Below are 21,414 nucleotides of genomic sequence, written 5' to 3' on the forward strand. Positions count from 1 at the left end.
TCGGAGCCGTGAGGTCATGTTACAACTGTACAAAACTCTGGTGTGGCCGCACTTGGAGTATTGCGTACAGTTCTGGTCGCCGCATTATAAGAAAGATGTGGAGGCATTGGAAAGGGTGGAGAGGAGGTTTACCAGGATGTTGCCTGGTATGGTGGGAAGGTCTTATGAGGAAAGGCTGAGGGACTTGAGGTTATTTTCATTAGAGAGAAGAAGGTTACGAGGTGACCTGATTGAGGCATACAAGATGATCAAAGGATTGGATAGGGTGGACAGTGAGAGCCTTTTTCCTCGGATGGTGATGGCTAACACGAGGGGACATATCTTTAAATTGAAGGGTGGTAATTATAGGACAGATGTCGGAGGTAGGTTCTTTACTCAGAGGGTAGTAAGGGCGTGGAATGCCCTGCCTGCAGCAGTTGTGGACTCGCCAACTTTAAGGGCGTTCAGATGGTCAGTGGATAGGCATATGGATAAGATTGGAATAGTTTAGGTTAGAGGGTTATTAGATTGGTTCCACTGGTTGGCACAACATCGAGGGCCGAAGGGCCTGTACTGCGCTGGAGGATTTCTATGATTTCTATTTTTCAGACTGTGGGAGGAAACTGGAGCACCTGGAGGAAACCCACGTTGACACGGGGAGAATGTACACATAGATAGTGGACCTGAGGCTGGGTCCCTGGCGCTGTGAGGCAGTGGAGAAGCGAACAAATACCAGGCAAACTTACATCGAAGTTATCCAACAGGGATTTGCTCGGAGACTTGGCGGTCTTGAGTAGCTCCGATAGAGAACCAAGATTCAGTTTCTCGGCCAGCTTCACCCAGTTCGATCCCACCACATCCTGGTTTAACACTTCGTTCAGCTCTCCCAGGACTTCAGGGCCGAGAGATACGATACTGCCTGCGAGCAAAAACAGAGCCACTGTTTAGCTTAGTCTACAACCAGGGTCTCGATACACGCAAGGGAGACGAGTTACCCAAACGTTATCAGAGAGGCTGACGGAGGGGGGGGTAATACTAAGAGAGACTGTTTGACCCAACCAAAAACCAATCACTCAGATGCAAAGCTGTCCAAAAGTTAAAAGCAAGTTGGGCACCCACACGAGAACACAGATTTTATTAAGCATCTAAGCAGTTAATCAGTCAATTGTGCGCCTTGGAATGAAGACTAAACTAGAATGGTTTAGAATGGAGTTGAGGAGGAATTTCTTCACTCAAAGGGTGGTGAATCTCTGGAATTCTCTGCCCGTTGAAGTGGTGGAGGCTGCCTTGCTAAATATTTTTAATACGCGGGTTGATGGGTTTTTGATAGGAGAGGGGATTAAGGGTTATGGGGAGAGGGCGGGAAAGTGGAACTGAGCAGTGACAGATCAGCCATGATCTTATTGAATGGTGGGGCAGGCTCGAAGGGCTGGATGGCCTACTCCTGCTCCTATTTCTTATGTTCTTATGAGCAGACTGACAGAAAGCAGGACCAGTAGCAAGGGTAATACTGAGCAGTTCAGCATCCCATTGACTCAGAGTAACCTCAATCTGAAAACTTTTCTCCAAAATCAGAAGAGGCAGTTCACTAAACAAACTATGTGTGCACAATGCCTGGCTTAGCAGAATACTGGTTGGTGCATAGAACCCTACAGTGCAGAAAGAGGCCCATCGAGTCTGCACCGACCACAATCCCACCCAGGCCCTACCCTCATATCCCTACATATTATACCCACTAATCCCTCTAACCTCACATCCCTGGACACTAAGGGGCAATTTCTTAGCACGGACCAATCAAACTAACCCGCACATCTTTGGACTGTGGGAGGAAACCGGAGCACCCGGAGGAAACCCACGCAGACACGGGGAGAATGTGCAAACTCCACACAGACAGTGACCCGAGCCGGGAATCGAACCCAGGTCCCTGGAGCTGTGAAGCAGCAGTGCTAACCCCACTGTGCTACCGTGCCGTCCACTGAGCCTTCCCCCACCCCACAACATGGGATGGAGAGGGAGGGGTGGGCAGTTACCTTGTTGACCTTCCGTCCCCAGCTGGTTCGCTTCCTTCCATTTCCAAGATTCTCCCAGTAGAATATGACGAACCTGAAAAGAACGAGGGGGAGAGACTCAACTGATCAGTTCCAGAACAGGGTTCGTACACAGCCCATTCAAAATCAACCAACCGAGATATCTGGCAGTGAAACTCACAACTGGGAGCAGAAAGTGACAAAGGAACATTGATAAGTGGAGAAAACTGGAGGAAAGTGAGAGGCCTTTCATTCTGGACTGAAAAAGAGAAAAAAAGATGGTGAGGGGCCGGGAATGGGGAGGAGGGGGCAGAGTTTTTGGGGTCCGTTTGTGGACGCTGGTAACAGTTGGTGGCCAGGTACAAAAAAAATCATTGAAAATGCTAATGTGATCTTGGCCTTTATGCAAAGAGGTGCAGGGTATATTGCAGTTTTGCTCCAGTTAGGTTTGATTTATTATTATTAAGAGTATAGAGCGAAAAGTATTGTTTCTTGCACGCTATACAGGCAAAGCATATTGTTCATAGAGAAGGAAAGGAGAGAGTGCAGAATGTAGTGTTACAGTCATAACTAGGGTGTAGAGAAAGATCAACTTAATGCAAGGTAGGTCCATTCAAAAGTCTGACAGCAGTAGGGAAGAAGCTGTTCTTGAGTTGGTTGGTACGTGACCTCAGACTTTTGTATCTTTTTCCCGACAGAAGAAGGTGGAGCAGAGCAGATTAAACCAGTGGAGGGTGGGGATAGGCGAGGCTGCTTCCTCCTCCGGTCGTCCACGTACCTTCTCACTGGTACTGATGTCGAACGGCGTGTGTCCGTGGCAGACCTGGTTTGTTTCATCCTCCTCCTCAGAATCCAGCAAGGGCTCATAGTTCTCCGCAGTTCGATCAGCTCCTGGAGTCGGCAGTGGGAGAGGTGAAGATCAGAGTCAAATATACTTCCCGGTCAGTAACGTCCTCTGCTCTTCCCAAGGAGGGAGATGGGCAACTACTACGCAAAGCCAGCTATTTAACCAGGGGAGGAGGAGACGGATGTTTGGGGAATGGGGGAGTTGGAGGAGAGGAAGATACACATTGTGTCACCGCGAGTGAGACGTCACAGAATCCATTACAAAGGATTTTGGAGCCATTTATCAGAACAAGATTCTGTAGAGAGGGGCGGTGAGGTTTACTTCTACGAAAGGAGGAGATTTAATAGTTTTTAAAATTATTAAGTGTTTTGATTGTCAACTGTGTTTCTATACTTGGAGAGTCAGTGACGTGGCTACACCAATTTAAAAAGAGGAGGAATCTCTTTACGTAGTCAGTTACTGGAGCAGAATTCGCTTCCCACAGGCAGGGACAGTTGTACATTTTAAAGGGAAAGGTAAACATTCGGAGCGACGAAAGGCAAAAGGGCACGTGGACGGTTCTGGCAAACAGCCAGCAGAGATAACTGGGGCCAAGATCCTGTGCTGCAAACTTCAGGGGATTTGTCTACGGCTGAGACACAAACAGCCACCTTTCAGGATGGTAGGAATGTAGATGAAATCCTCAGTTGCAGAGTCCAAAGGGAATGGAATTTTGAGACACAGAGAGAATCTCAAACGGTGATAGTTCCACTCTGAGGGGATTTGGCCAAATTGGATATCAAGAACAGGAGAGAACGCACGTGACTGGAACAAACCTGCAGTGAGCAGCATCGCTGTAAGGGCTGGAAATCCATAGCCTGCAGCCAAGTGAAGTGCGGTGTTCCCCTCAAACGTAGGACGGTCAACTTCCACACCAGCCTAGGATCAACAACAACCAAAACTTTAGAAGAAGCATCTGCCTCGGGACTGATTGGTCAGTCTGAAAAAGTGCCAAGTCCCAGGTGACCACAGACTGTTGTCCCTTGGAGGGGAAAGAGTGACTGGTGGGTATTTGACTCGAGGATCACCACACTCAAGGTGAGGATGAGAAGGTGAGCCTCCATGAATAACCTCAACTGGTACATAATTGAACCCGTGCAGTTGGCATGGCTCTGCATCACAAACCAGCTGTCTACCAACTGAGCTAAACCAACCCCCATAACTGATCTAATCAGTTCTTTGACTCAGGGCAGGTAGACTGAATATGTCTCGTCACTTTGAAGGGTGCTTTCTGACTCTTGGCCTGAAACTTCAGAGGCGCGGCAATCACCAGATCCGATTCTGTGCCGTGCCGGAGCTCCGCATTTCTGCTGAGGTCCTCCAATCCCAAATTCTGCAGAGTTACGGAGCACCCACCAAACAAACCTACTTCCTCCCAGCACCAGACTGTCAAGCAACACCCTCTTTACAGCACCGGCTGTCATATTCGGACGTGTTCGCCAACAAATCGAAACGCCAGCCGGGACATTGAAATACCATGTGTTAGTGTGTGGGTGAACGTGGTGGTGGGTGAGGCGGCAGGGAATGTGGGGTGACAGGTAGGGAGGGGATCTAACGTTCCCTGCATAGAGTCAGAGAGGTTTACAGCATGGAAACAGGCCCTTCGGCCCAACTTAAACCACTAAGATAGTCCCAATTGCCCGCGTTTGACCCGTATCCCTCTATACCCATATAACTGTCTAAATGCTTTTTAAAAGATAAAATTGTACCCGCCTCTACTATTACTTCTGGCAGCTTGTTCCAGACTCTCACCACCCTCTGTGTGAGAAAATTGCCCCTCTGGACCCTTTTGTATCTCTCCCCTTAAACCTATCCCCTCTAGTTTTAGACTCCCCTACCTTTGGAAAAAGATGTTGACCTGTGCCCCTCATTATTTTATAGACCTCTGTAGGATCACCCCTCAGCCTCCTATGTTCCAGGGTTAAAATGTCCCAGTCTATCCAGCCTCTCGTTATAACTCAAACCATCAAGTCCCAGTAGCATCCTAGTAAATCTTTTCTGCACTCTTTCTACAATAGGGTGACCAGAACTGCACACAATATTTTGAGTGCGGCCTTATTAATGTCTTGTACAACTGGAAGAAAACATCCCAACTCCTGTATTTAATGTTCTGACCAACGAAACCAGGCTTGCCAAATGCCTTCTTCACCACTCTGTCCATCTGTGACTCCACTTTCAAGGAGTTATGAACCTGTGCCCCTATATTTCTTTGTTCTATAACTCTCCCCAACACCCTACCATTAACTGAGCAAATCCTGCCTTGGTTCGATTTACAAAACTGCATCTTTATGCCATATGTAAGTTGGGATTGTCTGAAGTCTTGGGACCCGACTCAGGATTGGAAACTTTTGCAGAGGATCCCAGGGAGCTGAGAAAGTGCCCATCAGCAGTTCAAATTTCCCACCCAATTCCCACAGACTCCTTGCACTGGGGTTTCTGAGGGGATCTAAAGGAATACGGTCAGTTTCCGATGGTCTAAAGACTGGATGTTCTGGGCCAATTGTTCCCCGGGGAACCAGTTCTCCCTGCCCTGCTGCTCCTTAAAACTGAACCCAAATATGCAGCCAAATCGAGGAGCTTCGAACATAAAACAACATCCATCAGCATTAGCACCAGGGCAGGGTGGGATGGGGAGAAGGACAAAGCACAGGAGCGAGTGCACAGACACAGAGGGAAAGAGCAAACAACTGAGTGAGCAAGACAGGGTGTGCGTGTGCCTGACTGTGACTGTGCCTGACTGTGCCTGTGCCTGACTGTGAACAGTAGGACAATGCACGTGTGGCAGTGAGTGAGAAATAAGTAGAGAAGAGAGAGAGTGAGCCTCTTCAGTGTGGCCTCCTCTAAATCGGAGAGACCAAGCGCAGATTGGGTGGTTGCTTTGCTGAGCACAATCGGGACGCTGACCCTCCAGTTGCTTGCCATTTTAACACACAATCCCATGCCCCCATGTCTGTCCTTGGCTCACACCACAGCTCATTAACAATGATCCCTTTAATCCATTCCTTTCCCAGGGTCACTGATACTAACCCAGCCGGGTACAGCATCAACAAACACAGGGAGGGAGAGCGACACATGGGAGGCTTGAGCAAGAGGGAAATTAAAGATTTTGTTTCTGATGTGCAAAATATGGACTTTGAAAACAAAAATTCATTCTTTGTTGGCAACATTGCTGAACTTAAACACTGCAATGCATAGATTTGATTGTGTATGTACCCCCTTTAACCATCAAACACGGCCAGGCAGTCAGCAGTGCCGTTGCAGTGGGTCTGGAGGAGGAGGATGGGATGTGGAGCCAAGAGTACAGACCTGCAACCATCCATTCAACTGGAAACAAGGGGAGAGCAAGTTTGGTCCTCGTTGGTGTTGAGCGCGAGACAGCAGGCAGCTTTACCCAGCGGAAAGGGTGAGTAGGGAGTGCCCAGATGCCCCGTGTCCAGCAGCAGACATGCGTGGCGCCTGGACAAAGTGGACTTACCTCCAGCAGGAGGTGGCCAGTCAGATTTAGGCTTTGCAGTTCCACAGCCAGGTGAAGAGGGGTGCGGCCACTTTTCTGCTCCGCGATGTTTTTATCTGCTCCTTTGCTCAGCAGGAGTTCCAGTAAATCTTTATTCTTTACTTTCACTGCAAGGTGCACCGGGTACAAACCTGGAGAAACAGAGAGAGAGATTCAGATCGTTAGTTAACAGGCAGGAAGTGGGTAAATCATTTCACACAGCCACTGAGATTCCTTTTCACAAAGAAGGTTGAAGGTTTGGATTTTGTTCCCTGCGTGACCCCAGATTGCGGGCGGTTCAGTAGCACAGTGGTTAGCACTGCTGCTTCACAGCTCCAGGGACCTGGGTTCGATTCCCGGCTCGGGTCACTGTCTGTGTGGAGTTTGCACATTCTCCTCGTGTCTGCGTGGGTTTCCTCCGGGTGCTCCGGTTTCCTCCCACAGTCCAAAGATGTGTGGGTTAGGTTGATTGGCCATGTTTAATTGTCCCTTAGTGTCCCGAGATGCGTAGGTTAGAGGGATTAGGGTAAAATATGTACAGATACAGGGGTAGGGCCTGGGTGGGATTGTGTTGGTGCAGACTCAATGGGCTGAATGGCCTCTCTCTGCACTGTAGGGTTTCTATGAAATGCTGGGTGTAGCAGTTGAGAGGTCAGATGGCCCCTGACCCTCAGGCTGGTTAGCATCTTGACTCTTCATGCCAACAGTCACCGCACCGTCAGGTAGTCAATGGCCACACACAAGATCCTACATGACGATCAGGAACAGCTATCTAAGCCCATTTGGAGCGCAAGGGGCAACCAGAGAAATTGCAGTGGTCCCACCATCGAGCTAAGGGGCAACACAGCCACACCAAGGGGTCAAACCTGTGACCTTTGCTCTTTGACACCACTCCAGGTGGTGCACCTCCCACAGCATTTACCTACCATTACAGTCTGGCAACTTCAACAGCTTGTTGACGACTGGAGGTTTGAGGTGTTCCAGCAACAGCTCCACCATCTTCCTATCGTTTCTATGGAGGGCAAGATGGAGAACGGAGTTTCCATGACGATCCAAAATGGCGGCATTAGCCCCAGCAGTAAGCAATAGCTCAACAATGCTGTGTTGCTGGGTGATTACTCCAAGATGGAGAGGAGTCTAGGAGTCAGAAAAAAAAAACACATTTTAGGCTTAAATCATAGTTACCAAACCATTAATACCATGCTGTACCTGTCCTGGGAGTGTTTGATGGGGGGGACAGTGTAGAGGGAGCTTTACTCTGTATCTAACCCTGTGCTGTACCTGTCCTGGGAGTGTTTGATGGGGACAGTGTAGAGGGAGCTTTACTCTGTATCTAACCCCGTGCTGTACCTGTCCTGGGAGTGTTTGATGGGGACAGTGTAGAGAGAGCTTTACTCTGTATCTAACCCCGTGCTGTACCTGTCCTGGGAGTGTTTGATGGGGGGACAGTGTAGAGGGAGCTTTACTCTGTATCTAACCCTGTGCTGTATCTGTCCTGGGAGTGTTTGATGGGGGGACAGTGTAGAGGGAGCTTTACTCTGTATCTAACCCCGTGCTATACCTGTCCTGGGAGTGTTTGATGGGGGGACAGTGTAGAGGGAGCTTTACTCTGTATCTAACCCCGTGCTGTATCTGTCCTGGGAGTGTTTGATGGGGGGACAGTGTAGAGGGAGCTTTACTCTGTATCTAACCCCGTGCTGTACCTGTCCTGGGAGTGTTTGATGGGGGACAGTGTAGAGGGAGCTTTACTCTGTATCTAACCCCATGCTGTACCTGTCCTGGGAGTGTTTGATGGGGGGACAGTGTAGAGGGAGCTTTACTCTGTATCTAACCCTGTGCTGTACCTGTCCTGGGAGTGTTTGATGGGGGACAGTGTAGAGGGAGCTTTACTCTGTATCTAACCCCGTGCTGTACCTGTCCTGGGAGTGTTTGATGGGGGGACAGTGTAGAGGGAGCTTTACTCTGTATCTAACCCCGTGCTGTACCTGTCCTGGGAGTGTTTGATGGAGGGACAGTGTAGAGGGAGCTTTACTCTGTATCTAACCCCGTGCTGTACCTGTCCTGGGAGTGTTTGATGGAGGGACAGTGTAGAGGGAGCTTTACTCTGTATCTAACCCCGTGCTGTACCTGTCCTGGGAGTGTTTGATGGGGGGACAGTGTAGAGGGAGCTTTACTCTGTATCTAACCCCGTGCTGTACCTGTCCTGGGAGTGTTTGATGGGGGGACAGTGTAGAGGGAGCTTTACTCTGTATCTAACCCCGTGCTGTACCTGTCCTGGGAGTGTTTGATGGAGGGACAGTGTAGAGGGAGCTTTACTCTGTATCTAACCCTGTGCATAAAAAAAGTGGGTTTTTTTTTTATTTGCTACAATTTGAATATGACATTGTCAACAATTTGGACTCAGGATTTGGAAGCACAATAACAAAACATACATAGACAGACTGGAGGATTCACACAGTGACACCAAAACTCAGGAAAAATGGAAGTAGGCAGCACTGTATTTTATGAAAAAGGCTGAAGGATGAACTGGTCGGGGTCTTTAAGGTAACGAATGATAGAGTAGACATAGAGAGAATATTTCTATTCAGAAATAATCTATCCCCCTCAGTACAAGACAGTCACAAATAAATCCAATCGGGAATTCAGAAGAAACTCTTACCCAGAGAGTGGGGCAAATCTGGAATTCAGTATGGATTGACTGAGGGGAGGCGAGCTGAACAGCTGATATCTATGTAGCACCTTTAAAATCACGACACGTCCCAAAATACTTCACAGGAAAATCATATCAATGAACCAAATAAAGAGATTCTAGAGATTCAGACAACCAAAAGTTTGGTCAGAGAGTCTTAAAGAAACAGAGTGAGCCTGAGACGCAGAGAGGTTTGGAGAAAGAGTTCCAGAACTTCTTAAAAAGATTTCATTTATAGGATATGGGTGTCTCTGGCTGGACCAGCATTTATCGCCCATCCCTAATTGCCCCTGGAGAAGTGGTGGATGAGCTGCCTTCTTGAACCTGTGCAGTTCGTGTGGTGTGGACACCCACAGCGCAGCGAGGGAGGAGTTCCAGGATTTTGACCCAATACCGTGGCGATATTTCCAAGTCAGGATGGTGAGTGACGTGAAGGAGAACCTCCAGGTGGTGGTGAACTCACATATCTGCTGTTCTTGTCCTTCTAGATGGTGGTGGTTGTGGATTTGGAAAACGCTGCCTAAGGAACCTTAGCGAGTTCCTGCACCGCAACTTGTAGGTGGTACACATGGCTGCCACTGTTCGTCAGTAGTGAAAGGAGTGAGTGTTTGTGGATGGGGTGCCAATCAAGCAGGCTGCTTTGTACTGGATGGTGTTGAGCTTCTCGAGTGCTACTGGAGCTGCTCCCATCCAGGCAAGTGGGGAATATTCCACCTGACTTGTGCCCTGTAGATGCCGGACAGGCTCTCGGGAGTCACTCGCTTCTGACCATAAAACATAGGAGCAGATGTAGGCCATTCGGCTCACCAAGTCTGTTCCACCACTGAATTACATCATGACTTATCTGATAGAATAGAACCATGGAATCCCTACAGTGCAGGAAGAGGCCATTGAGGCCATTGTCCCATTGAGTCTGCACCCCTCTCTGAAAGAACATCCCACCCAGGCTCTCCCTGTTGCCCCACACATATACTGTGGCCAATCCATTTAACCTCGTCATCTTTGGACTCCAAATGGCAACTCAGCACGGCTAATCCAGCAAACCTGCACATCTTTGGACTGTGTAAAGAATTCCACAGACGCACGGCCTTCAGAGAAGAAATTCCTCCTAATCTCTGTCTTAAACGGGTGGCCCCTTTACTCAGAATATGCCCCCTGGTCCTAGACTCTCCCACAAGGGGAAACAGCCTCTCAGCTTCTGCTCTGTGGAACCCCTAGAGCATTTTCTGTGTCTCAAATCCCATTGTTCTAAACTCCAATGAGTGCAGACCCAACCTACTCACCCTCTCCTCATAAGATAATCCCTCCATACCCGGGATCAACCCAGTGAACCTTCTCTGGACTGCCCCCCCCAATGCCAGTATATCTTCCCTTCGATAAGGAGACTAAATCTGTTCACAGTATTTTAGTCTAACTAGTGCCTTGTATCGTTTTAGCAAGACATCCCTACTTTTATATTCCAATTCCTTTTGAAATAAAGGCCAACATTCCATCTGTCCTCCCTATTACTTGCTAAATTTGCATACTAGCTTCTTGTGATTCAGATGCGAGGATTCCCAAATCCCTCTGTGCTGCCGCTTTCTGCAGTCTTTCTCCATTTAAATAATATTCAGCTTCTTTATTCTTCCGATGAAAGTGCATAAGTTCAGATTTCCTGACATTATAATCCATCTGCCAAGTTTATGCCCATTCGCCTATATCCCACTGTAGACCCTTTTGTGTTACCTTCATCACTTGCCTTCCCATATATTTTTATGTCAACCAAAAGCTTGGCAATAGTACATTCACATCCTTCATCCGAGTCATTAATATATATTGTAAATAATTGTGGAACCAACACTGATCCCCTGTGGCGTCTGTCTGCTCTTGAAGCCAGAGGATTTATATGACTGGTTCAGTTGAGTTTCTGGTCAATGGTTACCCCCAGGATGTTGGTAGTGTCAGATTCAGTGATGGTAACGCCACTGAATAACAAGGGGTGATGGAGGAGCGTTGAAAATTGGGGATTCGGAAGAGGCTAGAAGGTGTGGCCCCCTCCCAGAGGGAGTGGCCGAGTTAGAGATGATGAAAGCTTTGAAAATAAGAGTGAACATCTTAAAATGGAACTGTTGCTGGACTGGGGTCCACTGCAGGCTGGTGAACAGAGGGGCAAAAGAGCAGAGGAACGGAAGGATAGGAAGCAGAGAGGAGACCCATATATGGGCCACGAACACAGATTGAACGGTGTAGGTTTGATGAGGTGTGAGAAGTGGTGCTGGAAATCAGATGGGAAAAGGCCTGATCAATTCGAGACTGACCTGACGTAGATCATTGGGGATGTTGATGATGTTCTGTCGTGGAATACTAACGATAACCTGCAGCAACTGCTGAACCACAAGGGGTTGCTGATGGATGATGGCCAAATGTAACGATCTGAGGGATAAAAACGTAGTTAGGATGTAGAACATAGAACACTACAGCACAAACAGGCCCTTCGGCCCACAAGTTGCACCTTTCATATCCCTACCTACCAGGATCATATCCGTATCTCCCAGGCCTATCTATAACCCTCAATCCCATTAGATCCCCTATACTCATCTCTTAAAAGATCCCAACGAGTTCGCCTCTACCACCACCGACGGCAGCCGATTCCACTCACTCACCACCCTCTGAGTGAAAAACTTACCCCTGACATCTCCTCTGTACCTGATCCCCAGCACCTTAAACCTGTGTCCTCTCGTAGCGACCATTTCAGCCCTGGGAAGTAGCCTCCGAGAATCCACCCTATCTATTCCTCTCAACATTTTATAAACCTCTATCAGGTCGCCTCTCAACCTTCGTCTCTCCAGGGAGAAGAGTCCCAGCTCCCTCAACCTATCCTCATAAGGCATGCCTCCCAATCCAGGCAACATCCTTGTAAATCTCCTCTGCACCCTCTCAATAGCTTCCACATCCTTCCTGTAGTGAGGCGACCAGAACTGCGCACAGTGGGGTCTGACAAGGGTCTTATAAAGTTGCAGCATTACCTCCCTATATTAGCTAGTCTTGTTGGATTCTGTCCTACTGGAGATGGTCGTTGCCCGCCATTTACGTGGCATGAATGTTTCTTGTCACTATCAGCCCAAACTTGAAATCTTGTTCAGTGACTGTGTGTTGGTCACTGAGAAATTCAAATCTACAGGGATCGTAATGGCGTAGATCACCCAACAAATGGCTACTTTGGGGTCAGTTAGCTAGACGGTTGGTTAGCGATGCAGAGCGACGTCAACAGCGCAGGTTCAATTCCCATACCGGCTGAGGTTATTATGAAGACCCCACCTTCTCAACCTGGCGTGAGGAGTGGTGACCTTCAGGTTAAATCACCACCAGTAGGTTCTCCCCCCCTTAAAGGGGAGAGCAGCCTAGGGTCACCTGGGGCTATGGCGACTTGGACATCACCCAAAACACGTCACCGCAGGTATGTCATCATAAACATGCTACTGTTACTTCCTGAAGGAATACATACGTGTCTCCATGCTCATCCTGAATAGCCGTCAGGTGTCTCTGGACAGCTAATAGCATGCGGACGTCTCCAGTGATGGCGTAGTCCAGTAAAGCCTGGGCTGTACGCTCTGTAATCTGCAGAGCTCTCATGTGAAGAAATTGTTCTGTAGAAGAAACAAATAAATGATCCACAGATCAACATAGAAGAAAAGACAGTACAGAACATGGCAGTTCGGCCCTCCAAGCCTGCTCCAACCATGCTGCCCGACTGAACTAAAGCCCCCTATCCTTCCGGGGACCATACCTCTCTATTCCCATCCTATTAATGTATTTGTCCCTTCAAAGTCACTATCATATCTGTTTCCACAACTTGCCCGGCAGCGAGTTTCAGACATCCACCACCCTCTGTGTAAAACACTTGCCTTGTACATCTCCTTTAAACCTCGCACCTTAAACCCGTGCCCCCTAGTAATTGACTTTATTCACCCTGGGAAAAGCTTCTATCTACTCTGTCCCTCATAACCTTGTAGACTTCGATCAGGTCGCCCCTCAACCTCCGTTCGTTCCAGCAAAAACAGACCAAGTTTCTCCAACCTCTCCTCGTAGCCAACACCCTCCAACATCTCACATTAAACAAGATCATTAGTGACCCACAGGACAAGACTATCTGACCCCCCCTTTGATCCTGTTTGGTCATTGAATTAGATCAGTGCCGACTGAAATTTCTCTACTTTTCCTTTTCTTAAGCAAAATCTCAGTTTTACAAATGAACATACAAATCAGAAGCAGAGATCACCATTTGGTTCCTTGAGCCTGTTCTGCCGTTCCGTAAGATCGGCCCGATCTCATTGTGACACTCCAGCCTAGCCTCGATAACCTTTCACCCCCTTGTTAGTCAAAAATCTATCTACTTCTGCCAGAGAAATATTCAATAACCCTGTCTCAGTCACTCTGGGGAAGCAAATTCCACAGACTCAATTCTCAGGGACTAAATTACTCATTGGGAATCTCCCAATTTAAACCGAGTTCCCTAACTCTAGTCTGTCCTTTCACCATCAACTTTTAGATCTTCTATATTTCAATAAGATTATCTCTCAATCTTCTAAACTTCAAATGGATACAAGCCAAGCCTGTTTAACCTTTCCTCATAAGATAAGCTCTTCATCCCAGGAAACAATCAGGTGAATCTTCACCGATATGCCTCAAATGCAATTTTATTCTCTTTTAAATAACACTGCTGCCTCACAGCGCCAAGGACCCAGGTTCGGTTCCTGGCTTGGATCACTGTCTGTGTGGAGTTTGCACATTCTCCCTGTGTCTGCGTGGGTTTCCTCCGGGTGCTCCACTTTCCTCCCAGTCTAAAAGACATGCTGGTTAGGTGCATTGACCCAAACAGGTGCCGGAGTGTGGTGACTAAGGGAATTTCACAGTAACTTCATTGCAGTGTTAACAGCCTTACTCGTGACTAATAAATAAACCTTTTTACTTTAAAAAGGAGACCAAAACTGTACAGTAACCCCAGATGCGGTCTCATCATTGTCCTGTATAACCAGCAAAACATCCCAACTTTTGTATTCCATTCCCCTTGCGATAAACACCAATATTCCTTTTGTCTTCCTAAACACTTTCTGTAGCTGCATAATAACATTTCCGGATTCATGTACTAAGACACCCAGATCCCTCTGTACCTCAGAGTTCTGCAATCTCTCTTCATTTAAATAAATTTGCTGCTTTTCAGCCAAAGTCAAAAACGTCACATTTTCCCACATCATCTTCCGTCTGCCAATTTTAGCCCGTATATCCCTTTTCAAATTCCTAATGTTCTTTTTTACAACTGATTTTCCTACCTTTGATTTGATTTATTATTGTCACACGTATTAACGTTGTGAAAATTATTGTTCCTTATGCACTATACAGGCAAAGCATACTGTTCATAGAGAAGGAAAGGAGAGACTGCAGAATGTAGTGTTACAGTCATAGCGAGGGTGTAGAGAAAGGTCAACTTAATATAAGGTAGGTCCATTCAAAAGGCAGCAGGGAAGAAGCTGTTATTGAGTCGGTTGATACGTGACCTCAGACTTTTGGATCTTTCCCAATGGAAGAAGGTGGAAGAGAGAACGTCCGGGGAGCACGGGATCCTTAATCATGCTGGCTACTTTTCCGAGGCAGCGGGAAGTGTAGACAGAGTCAACGGATGGGAGGCTGGTTTGTGTGATGGAGTGGGCCGGGACGGTGGCACAGTGGTTAGCACTGCTGCCTCTCAGTGCCAGGGACCTGGGTTCTATTCCTGGCTTGGCTCACTTTCTGTGTGGAGCCTGCACGTTCTCCCCATATCTGCTCCGGTTTCCTCCCACAGTCCAAAGATGTGCAGGTTAGGTTGGCTGTGTTAAATTTTCCCTCTGTACCCGAACAGGCGCCGGAGTGTGGTGACTAGGGAATTTTCACAATAACTTCATCGCAGTGCGAATATAAGCCTATTTGTGACTAATAAATAAACTTTACTTTGGGCTTCATTCACGACCCTTTGTAGTTTCTTGCGGTCTTGTATCATCAGTAAAGTTACCTCCCATACATTCAGTCCCTTTACTCAAGTCATTGATATAAATTGTAAATAGGTGGGACCCCAACACTGATCCCTGTGGCATTCCACTTGTCACATCTCTCCAACCTCTATTTATGCCTACTCACTGTTTCCTGTTAGCTAATCAATCGTCTATCCTTGCACATACGTTACCCTCCTTTATTACCCTCTGCACCATGAGCTCTTATTTTGCGTAGTAACCATTGATGTGACCTTGTTAATGGCCTTCTGCATTTCTCTACATCCCTTTCACTATTTTGTGGTTTATGTACGTCACTGACCAACAGTTACTGCACCTTTTTCATTCCTTATCTCTAGCCAGAGAGATTCTGTCCTTTATCTCTCTGGAACAAACTCTCTCTCCAGTACTGTAATACCATCAATACAGCCAATCCCCTCCGTCCTCTCCTCCTTTCCTGTCTCTTCCAAACACCCTGAATATTTAATACACAGTCCTGCCTTTCTTTGAACCAGGTTTCTGTTTTAACAATGTGTCAATTTGTGCCTTTACTTCCCCAATCTTATTAACCACACACACAGGACATTCACATTCATGTGCATTTAACCCTGAGTAAGTTCATTTTACTTTCCCTTTACTCTGACCCCATTTAGTGACTCGAATTCCAAATTCTCCAAGTGTTCTAGTCACTTTATAGAATCATAGAAACCCTACAGTGCAGTAAGAGGCCATTCAGTCCATCGAGTCTACACCGACCACAATCCCACCCGGGCCCTATCATAGTCATAGAACCCTACAGGGCAGAAAGAGGCCCTTCGGCCCATCGAGTCTGCACCGACCACAATCCCACCCAGGTCCTACCCCCATATCCCTACATATTTTACCTGCTAATCCCTCTAACCTACACGTTCCTGGACACTAAGGGGCAATTTTTAGCATGGCCAATCAACCTACCCCGCACATCTTTGGACTGTGGGAGGAAACCGGAGCACCCGGAGGAAACCCACGCAGACACGAGGAGAACATGCAGACTCCACACAGACAGTGACCCGAGCCGGGAATCGAACCCAGGTCCCCAGAGCTGTGAAGCAGCAGTGCTAACCCACTGTGCTACCGTGCCTATCCTCGTAATCCCACGTATTTATTCCGCTTTGATACTATTCTCGGATTTATCCTCCGGATCAGTTGGTACTTCCCTACTTCCCACTGCCAGTTTTCCTCCTCTCCTCAGGTTCCCATCCCCGTCAATCTAGTTTACCTTCTCCCAACAGCACGAGCAAACCTGCCCATTAAAAGTACAACACCATTTAAGGAGCAACTAGACAAACGGACGAGAACGGACGAGAGTGGACTCTGTAAGTACGTATGGTTTCAGTTTGGGCAGGCATCATGATCGGTGCAGACTTGGAAGGCCAAAGGGCCTGTTCCTGTGTTGTAATTTTTGTCCTTTCTCTTTGTAACCCGTCCTTCTACAAGTCTCAACTACTCCAGAACCAGTTCCAATGCCTCAGAAATCTATGGCCCTCCCTCCCTCCTCCATTTCTCCAGCCAGACAATAAACTGCTCAAATCTTCCTATTCTCAAGCAAGTGGCACTGGGAGAACATAAGAAATAGGAGCAGGAGTAGGCCATCTAGCCCTTTGAGCCTGCCCCGCCATTCAATAAGATCATGGCTGATCTGAAGTGGATCAGTTCCACTTTCCCGCTTTCTCCCCATAACCCTTAATTCCCCTGTCTATCAGAAACCTATCTACCCGTGACTTAAATATATTCAGCGAGGCAGCCTCCACCACTTCAACGGGCAGAGAATTCCAGAGATTCACCACCCTTTGAGTGAAGAAGTTCCTCTTCAACTCCGTTCAATCCCAAGATTTTTAATTCACCTCCCAACGCCCGAAAAATCTGCTTTCAGGACCTCGTCGCTTTTGCTGCTGGCGTCACAGTCCCAACGTGGGCTCAACCTCTGGGCTATTCACCCTCCCCCAAAAAAGAATGCCCTGCAGCTGCTCTGTGACATTGTTGACCCTGGCACCAGGAGCGCAATGTACCACCCCTCCCAAATGAGTAGAGAAGGCTGGCGAGGCGGTGTTGAACTAATGCAAGGGGGATGGTCGGTGTCAGCTCGGAGGAAGAGCTGACTCGAGAACAGAAAGCAGCGAGTTGTCAGGGCTGTTATTCCTCACTCTGGGGGTCCTTGAGGGTCAATACCAGGACTACAGATTTTTTTTTTGCTCCAGATAAATGACGTGGATATTGTGACACTGACATTTCAACATTTATCGATGATACCAAGCGTGGAACAGTGACGAAGAGTGGGAGTAGTTCAGATGAGCGCAGATAGGCTAGCGAGCGGGTACCTCGTTGGTTGCCGATCTCTGGGCTCTCTCCGGACGAGCTGTCCGTGGCCTGGGTTCTGGGTGGAGATGTAGCACTTTGTTGGGCGCTGAGTTCCATACCGCCCTGAGACCCGCCCCCAGTGTGCTGCATTCCCTGTTGGTACGTACAGTGCGGGTTTCCAAAACTGTTCATAAATCCAATCGAGTTGAAGTTATAACCTGAAAAGACAGCAACGGTGATCCTCAGGGTCCTCGTAGAGCTCTTCATTACTCATCCCCAGCCCATTGAACCCCCCCCACCACGCTCTCCACGCACATCCCCTGATCCCCACCTATATCCCAGTGCCGATTTCCTCCTCGGTGTCCCCTCCCCGATCCCCGGCGCCCCCTCCCCCTCCCCGGCACCCCCCTCCCCCTCCCCGATCCCCGGCGCCCCCTCCCCCTCCCCGATCCCCGGCGCCCCCCTCCCCAGCACCCCCCTCCCCCTCCCCGATCCCCGGTGCCCCCTCCCCCTCCCCGATCCCGGTGCCCCCTCCCCCTCCCCGATCCCCGGCGCCCCCCTCCCCCTCCCCGATCCCCGGCGCCCCCCTCCCCCTCCCCGGCACCCCCCTCCCCGATCCCCGGCGCCCCCCTCCCCCTCCCCGATCCCCGGCGCCCCCTCCCCCTCCCCCTCTCCGGTTTCTCAGGCGAACTGAGTCACAAATTCGAAAGATCCCCACCAGATGCGGGGAATGAAACAAGATGAAAATCGAGGGCTCACCTCCGCCACCTCCTCCTCCTCCTCCTCTTCCTCCAAATCCGGCGCCTCCCCCTGACGAACCCCCTCCCCCAAAATGATCAGAGAAGTGAGGGAGCCTCTTTAACCTTTTCCGATGGACTTCCTCTTTGTCTGTCGAAAGGAGAACAAGACTGATGCAGAAAATGACTTGCGCTGGTGGTAAATAAAACCAGCGTGTGCGCAAAGTAACCCGGTTAACAATCCAAACCTACCAACCTCCCAGAGATCCGTTGCTCGTCTTAAAAACCCGTGCGGTTCTCTAGCGTCGCTCAGGGAAGGAAATCTGCCATCCTTACCTGGCGAAGCCTGGGTGGCCCATACCCCGTAAATGAATTTTTGAACAATCCAACAGCAGTGTGGTCGATTCTTAACTGCCCTCTGAAGCGGTTTAGCGAGCCGCTCAGTTCAAGGACAATTAGGGAACAATTATTTTAAAATTAACATCGGCAGCTCATCATCTCTAACTCGGGGCATCAGCGGGGAATGGGCAACTGTCAGACCCTATGAATGCGGAGTGAATTTATGACCTCCACAAGAGGTATAAATGGAACAGGAGGCGTTGTATCAAACCTCCTGGTCTCAGGGTGATCCCAGCCACGGTGCGCTGTCCTCATTCAGGGATGTAGCACACACTGACGTACAGACAGATCCTTACCTTCCACTCTGGGGCAGTATGTGAATGCCTTGGCCTCACTGGTTTCCCCATCTTTCCTCCTCTTCAGCTGCACAAAGACTGTGATCGGTTTTTCAATATCGATGTTCCAGTATGGCGGCGTCCGAAAAACGATGGCAAACTGAGAAGTAAACAAGGGAGATTACATCTCTAGCCGTCTGAGCAGCCGCCCGGCACTAACTGGTGAAGCGTGCGCCGTATGAGTTACTGCGGGAAATATTCTCACCCAAATCGGAAGGTTCAAGGTCTCCTTGAAGACCCAAACAGGACAGCGCCCCGCCCCCACCCACCCCACCCCCACCCAGCAGGGCAGCACCCCACACAGCCCCCCCCCCCCAAAGCAGGACAGCACCCCGCACCCTCCCCCCCCCCCCCAAAGCAGGACAGCACCCCGCACCCTCCCCCCCCCCCAAAGCAGGGCAGCACCCCGCACCACCACCCCCCCAAAAAGCAGGACAGCACCCCGCAACCCCATCAAAAAGCAGGACAGCACCCCACACCCCCCCCAAAAAGCAGGACAGCACCCCACACCACCCCCCCCCCAAAAAGCAGGACAGCACCCCACACCACCCCCCCCCCCAAAAAGCAGGACAGCACCCCGCACCACCCCCCCCCCACAAAAAGCAGGACAGCACCCCGCACCCCCCCAAAAAGCAGGACAGCACCCCGCACCACCACCCCCCCAAAGCAGGACAGCACCCCGCACCACCCCCCCCCCCCACAAAAAGCAGGACAGTACCCCGCACCCCCCCCCCCCACAAAAAGCAGGACAGCACCCTGCACCACCCCCCCCCACAAAAAGCAGGACAGTACCCCGCACCCCCCCAAAAAGCAGGACAGTACCCCGCACCACCCCCCCCCACAAAAAGCAGGACAGTACCCCGCACCCCCCCCAAAAAGCAGGACAGTACCCCGCACCACCCCCCCCCACAAAAAGCAGGACAGTACCCCGCACCACCCCCCCCCACAAAAAGCAGGACAGCACCCCGCACCCCCCCCCCCCAAAAAGCAGGACAGCACCCCGCACCCCCCCAAAAAGCAGGACAGTACCCCGCACCCCCCCCCCCCCCACAAAAAGCAGGACAGTACCCCGCACCCCCCCCCCCCACAAAAAGCAGGACAGCACCCCGCACCCCCCCCCCCCCCCCAAAAAGCAGGACAGCACCCCGCACCCCCCCAAAAAGCAGGACAGTACCCCGCACCCCCCCCCCCCCACAAAAAGCAGGACAGTACCCCGCACCCCCCCCCACAAAAAGCAGGACAGCACCCCGCACCACCCCCCCCCACAAAAGCAGGACAGCACCCCGCACCCCCCCCCCCCACAAAAAGCAGGACAGCACCCCGCACCCCCCCCCCCCAAGCAGAACAGCACCCCACACCAACCACCCCCCCCCTCCCCCCAAGCAGGACAGCACCCCACACCAACCACCCCCCCCCCCTCCCCCCAAGCAGGACAGCACCCCGCACCCCCCCCCACAAAAAGCAGGACAGTACCCCGCACCCCCCCCCCCCACAAAAAGCAGGACAGTACCCCGCACCACCCCCCCCCAAAGCAGGACAGCACCCCGCACCCCCCCCCCCCCCCCCCAAGCAGAACAGCACCCCACACCACCCCCCCCTCCCCCCAAGCAGGACAGCACCCCACACCAACCACCGCCCCCCCTCCCCCCAAGCAGGACAGCACCCCGCACCCCCCCCACCAACCCAGCAGGACGGCACTCCGCATCTTTCAGATGAGATATTAAATTGAGGCAAAACAGAGGAAGATCCCATAAAGAAGAAAAAAAAGCCTGCATTTCTATAGCACCTATAACAAACCCCAGGGGCGCATTAACAAAAATGATATTCTTTTGACGTAAGTTAGGAAAGCTGGAATCTACCTTAAAGATGGATTTGTAGTGGGTAGATCTAGCCTGGTGAGTCAGATTGAATTTTCTGAAGAGACGAGTGTGGATAGTGGAAAACCTCCAGTTGATTTTTTATAAGCGATAAAGTCCCTAACAGTCCTTAAGTTGCAAATGGCAGAGCTGAGTTTTTTTATATTCTTTCATGGGACGTGGGCGTTGCTGGCTGGCCAGCATTTACTGCCCAATTTATTGCCTGGAGGAAGCCCACGCAGACATGGGGAGAATGTGCAAACTTCACAGAGCAGAGGAGGATAAGAGGCAACTTAGAGGTTTATAAGATGATGAGGGGGATTGATAGAGTGGACGTGCAGAGACTATTTCCTCGGGTGGATGTAGCTGTTACTAGGGGGTATAACTATAAGGTTCATGGTGGGAGATATAGGAGGGATGTCCGAGGTAGATTCTTCACTCAGAGAGTGGTTGGGGTGTGGAATGCACTGCCTGCTGTGATAGTGGAGTCGGAGACTTTAGGAACTTTCAAGCGGTTATTGGATAGGCACATGGAGCACTCCAGAATGATAGGGAGGGGATAGCTTGATCTTGGGTTCGGACATAGCTCGGCACAACATTGAGGGCTGAAGGGCCTGACCTGTGCTGTTCCGTGTTACCAAAGTTCTACACAACTCCATCGTAACCTCTCTGCT

The 21,414-nt window shown here is 49.9% G+C and overlaps 1 protein-coding gene across 1 annotated transcript in view; it reads right to left on the minus strand.

Moving 5' to 3' along the window:
* Positions 1–21,414, minus strand: part of LOC145360424 (nuclear factor NF-kappa-B p100 subunit-like) — a 77,224-nt gene that overhangs the window by 4,200 nt on the left and 51,610 nt on the right. The window contains exons 11-21 of the mRNA XM_080215628.1: positions 18,846–18,984; positions 18,179–18,301; positions 17,434–17,631; positions 12,559–12,700; positions 11,372–11,486; positions 7,312–7,522; positions 6,368–6,537; positions 3,669–3,771; positions 2,785–2,897; positions 2,010–2,082; positions 726–898 (exon numbers count right to left, since the gene is read on the minus strand). Of these exons, the coding sequence (XP_080071754.1) occupies positions 726–898; positions 2,010–2,082; positions 2,785–2,897; positions 3,669–3,771; positions 6,368–6,537; positions 7,312–7,522; positions 11,372–11,486; positions 12,559–12,700; positions 17,434–17,631; positions 18,179–18,301; positions 18,846–18,984 (1,560 nt within the window). The remainder of the gene's footprint in view (positions 1–725; positions 899–2,009; positions 2,083–2,784; positions 2,898–3,668; positions 3,772–6,367; positions 6,538–7,311; positions 7,523–11,371; positions 11,487–12,558; positions 12,701–17,433; positions 17,632–18,178; positions 18,302–18,845; positions 18,985–21,414) is intronic.

Source organism: Carcharhinus amblyrhynchos, chromosome 31 (assembly GCF_965287045.1).
Source record: "Carcharhinus amblyrhynchos chromosome 31, sCarAmb.v2.hapA, whole genome shotgun sequence".
NCBI classification, from domain to species: Eukaryota; Metazoa; Chordata; class Chondrichthyes; order Carcharhiniformes; family Carcharhinidae; genus Carcharhinus; species Carcharhinus amblyrhynchos.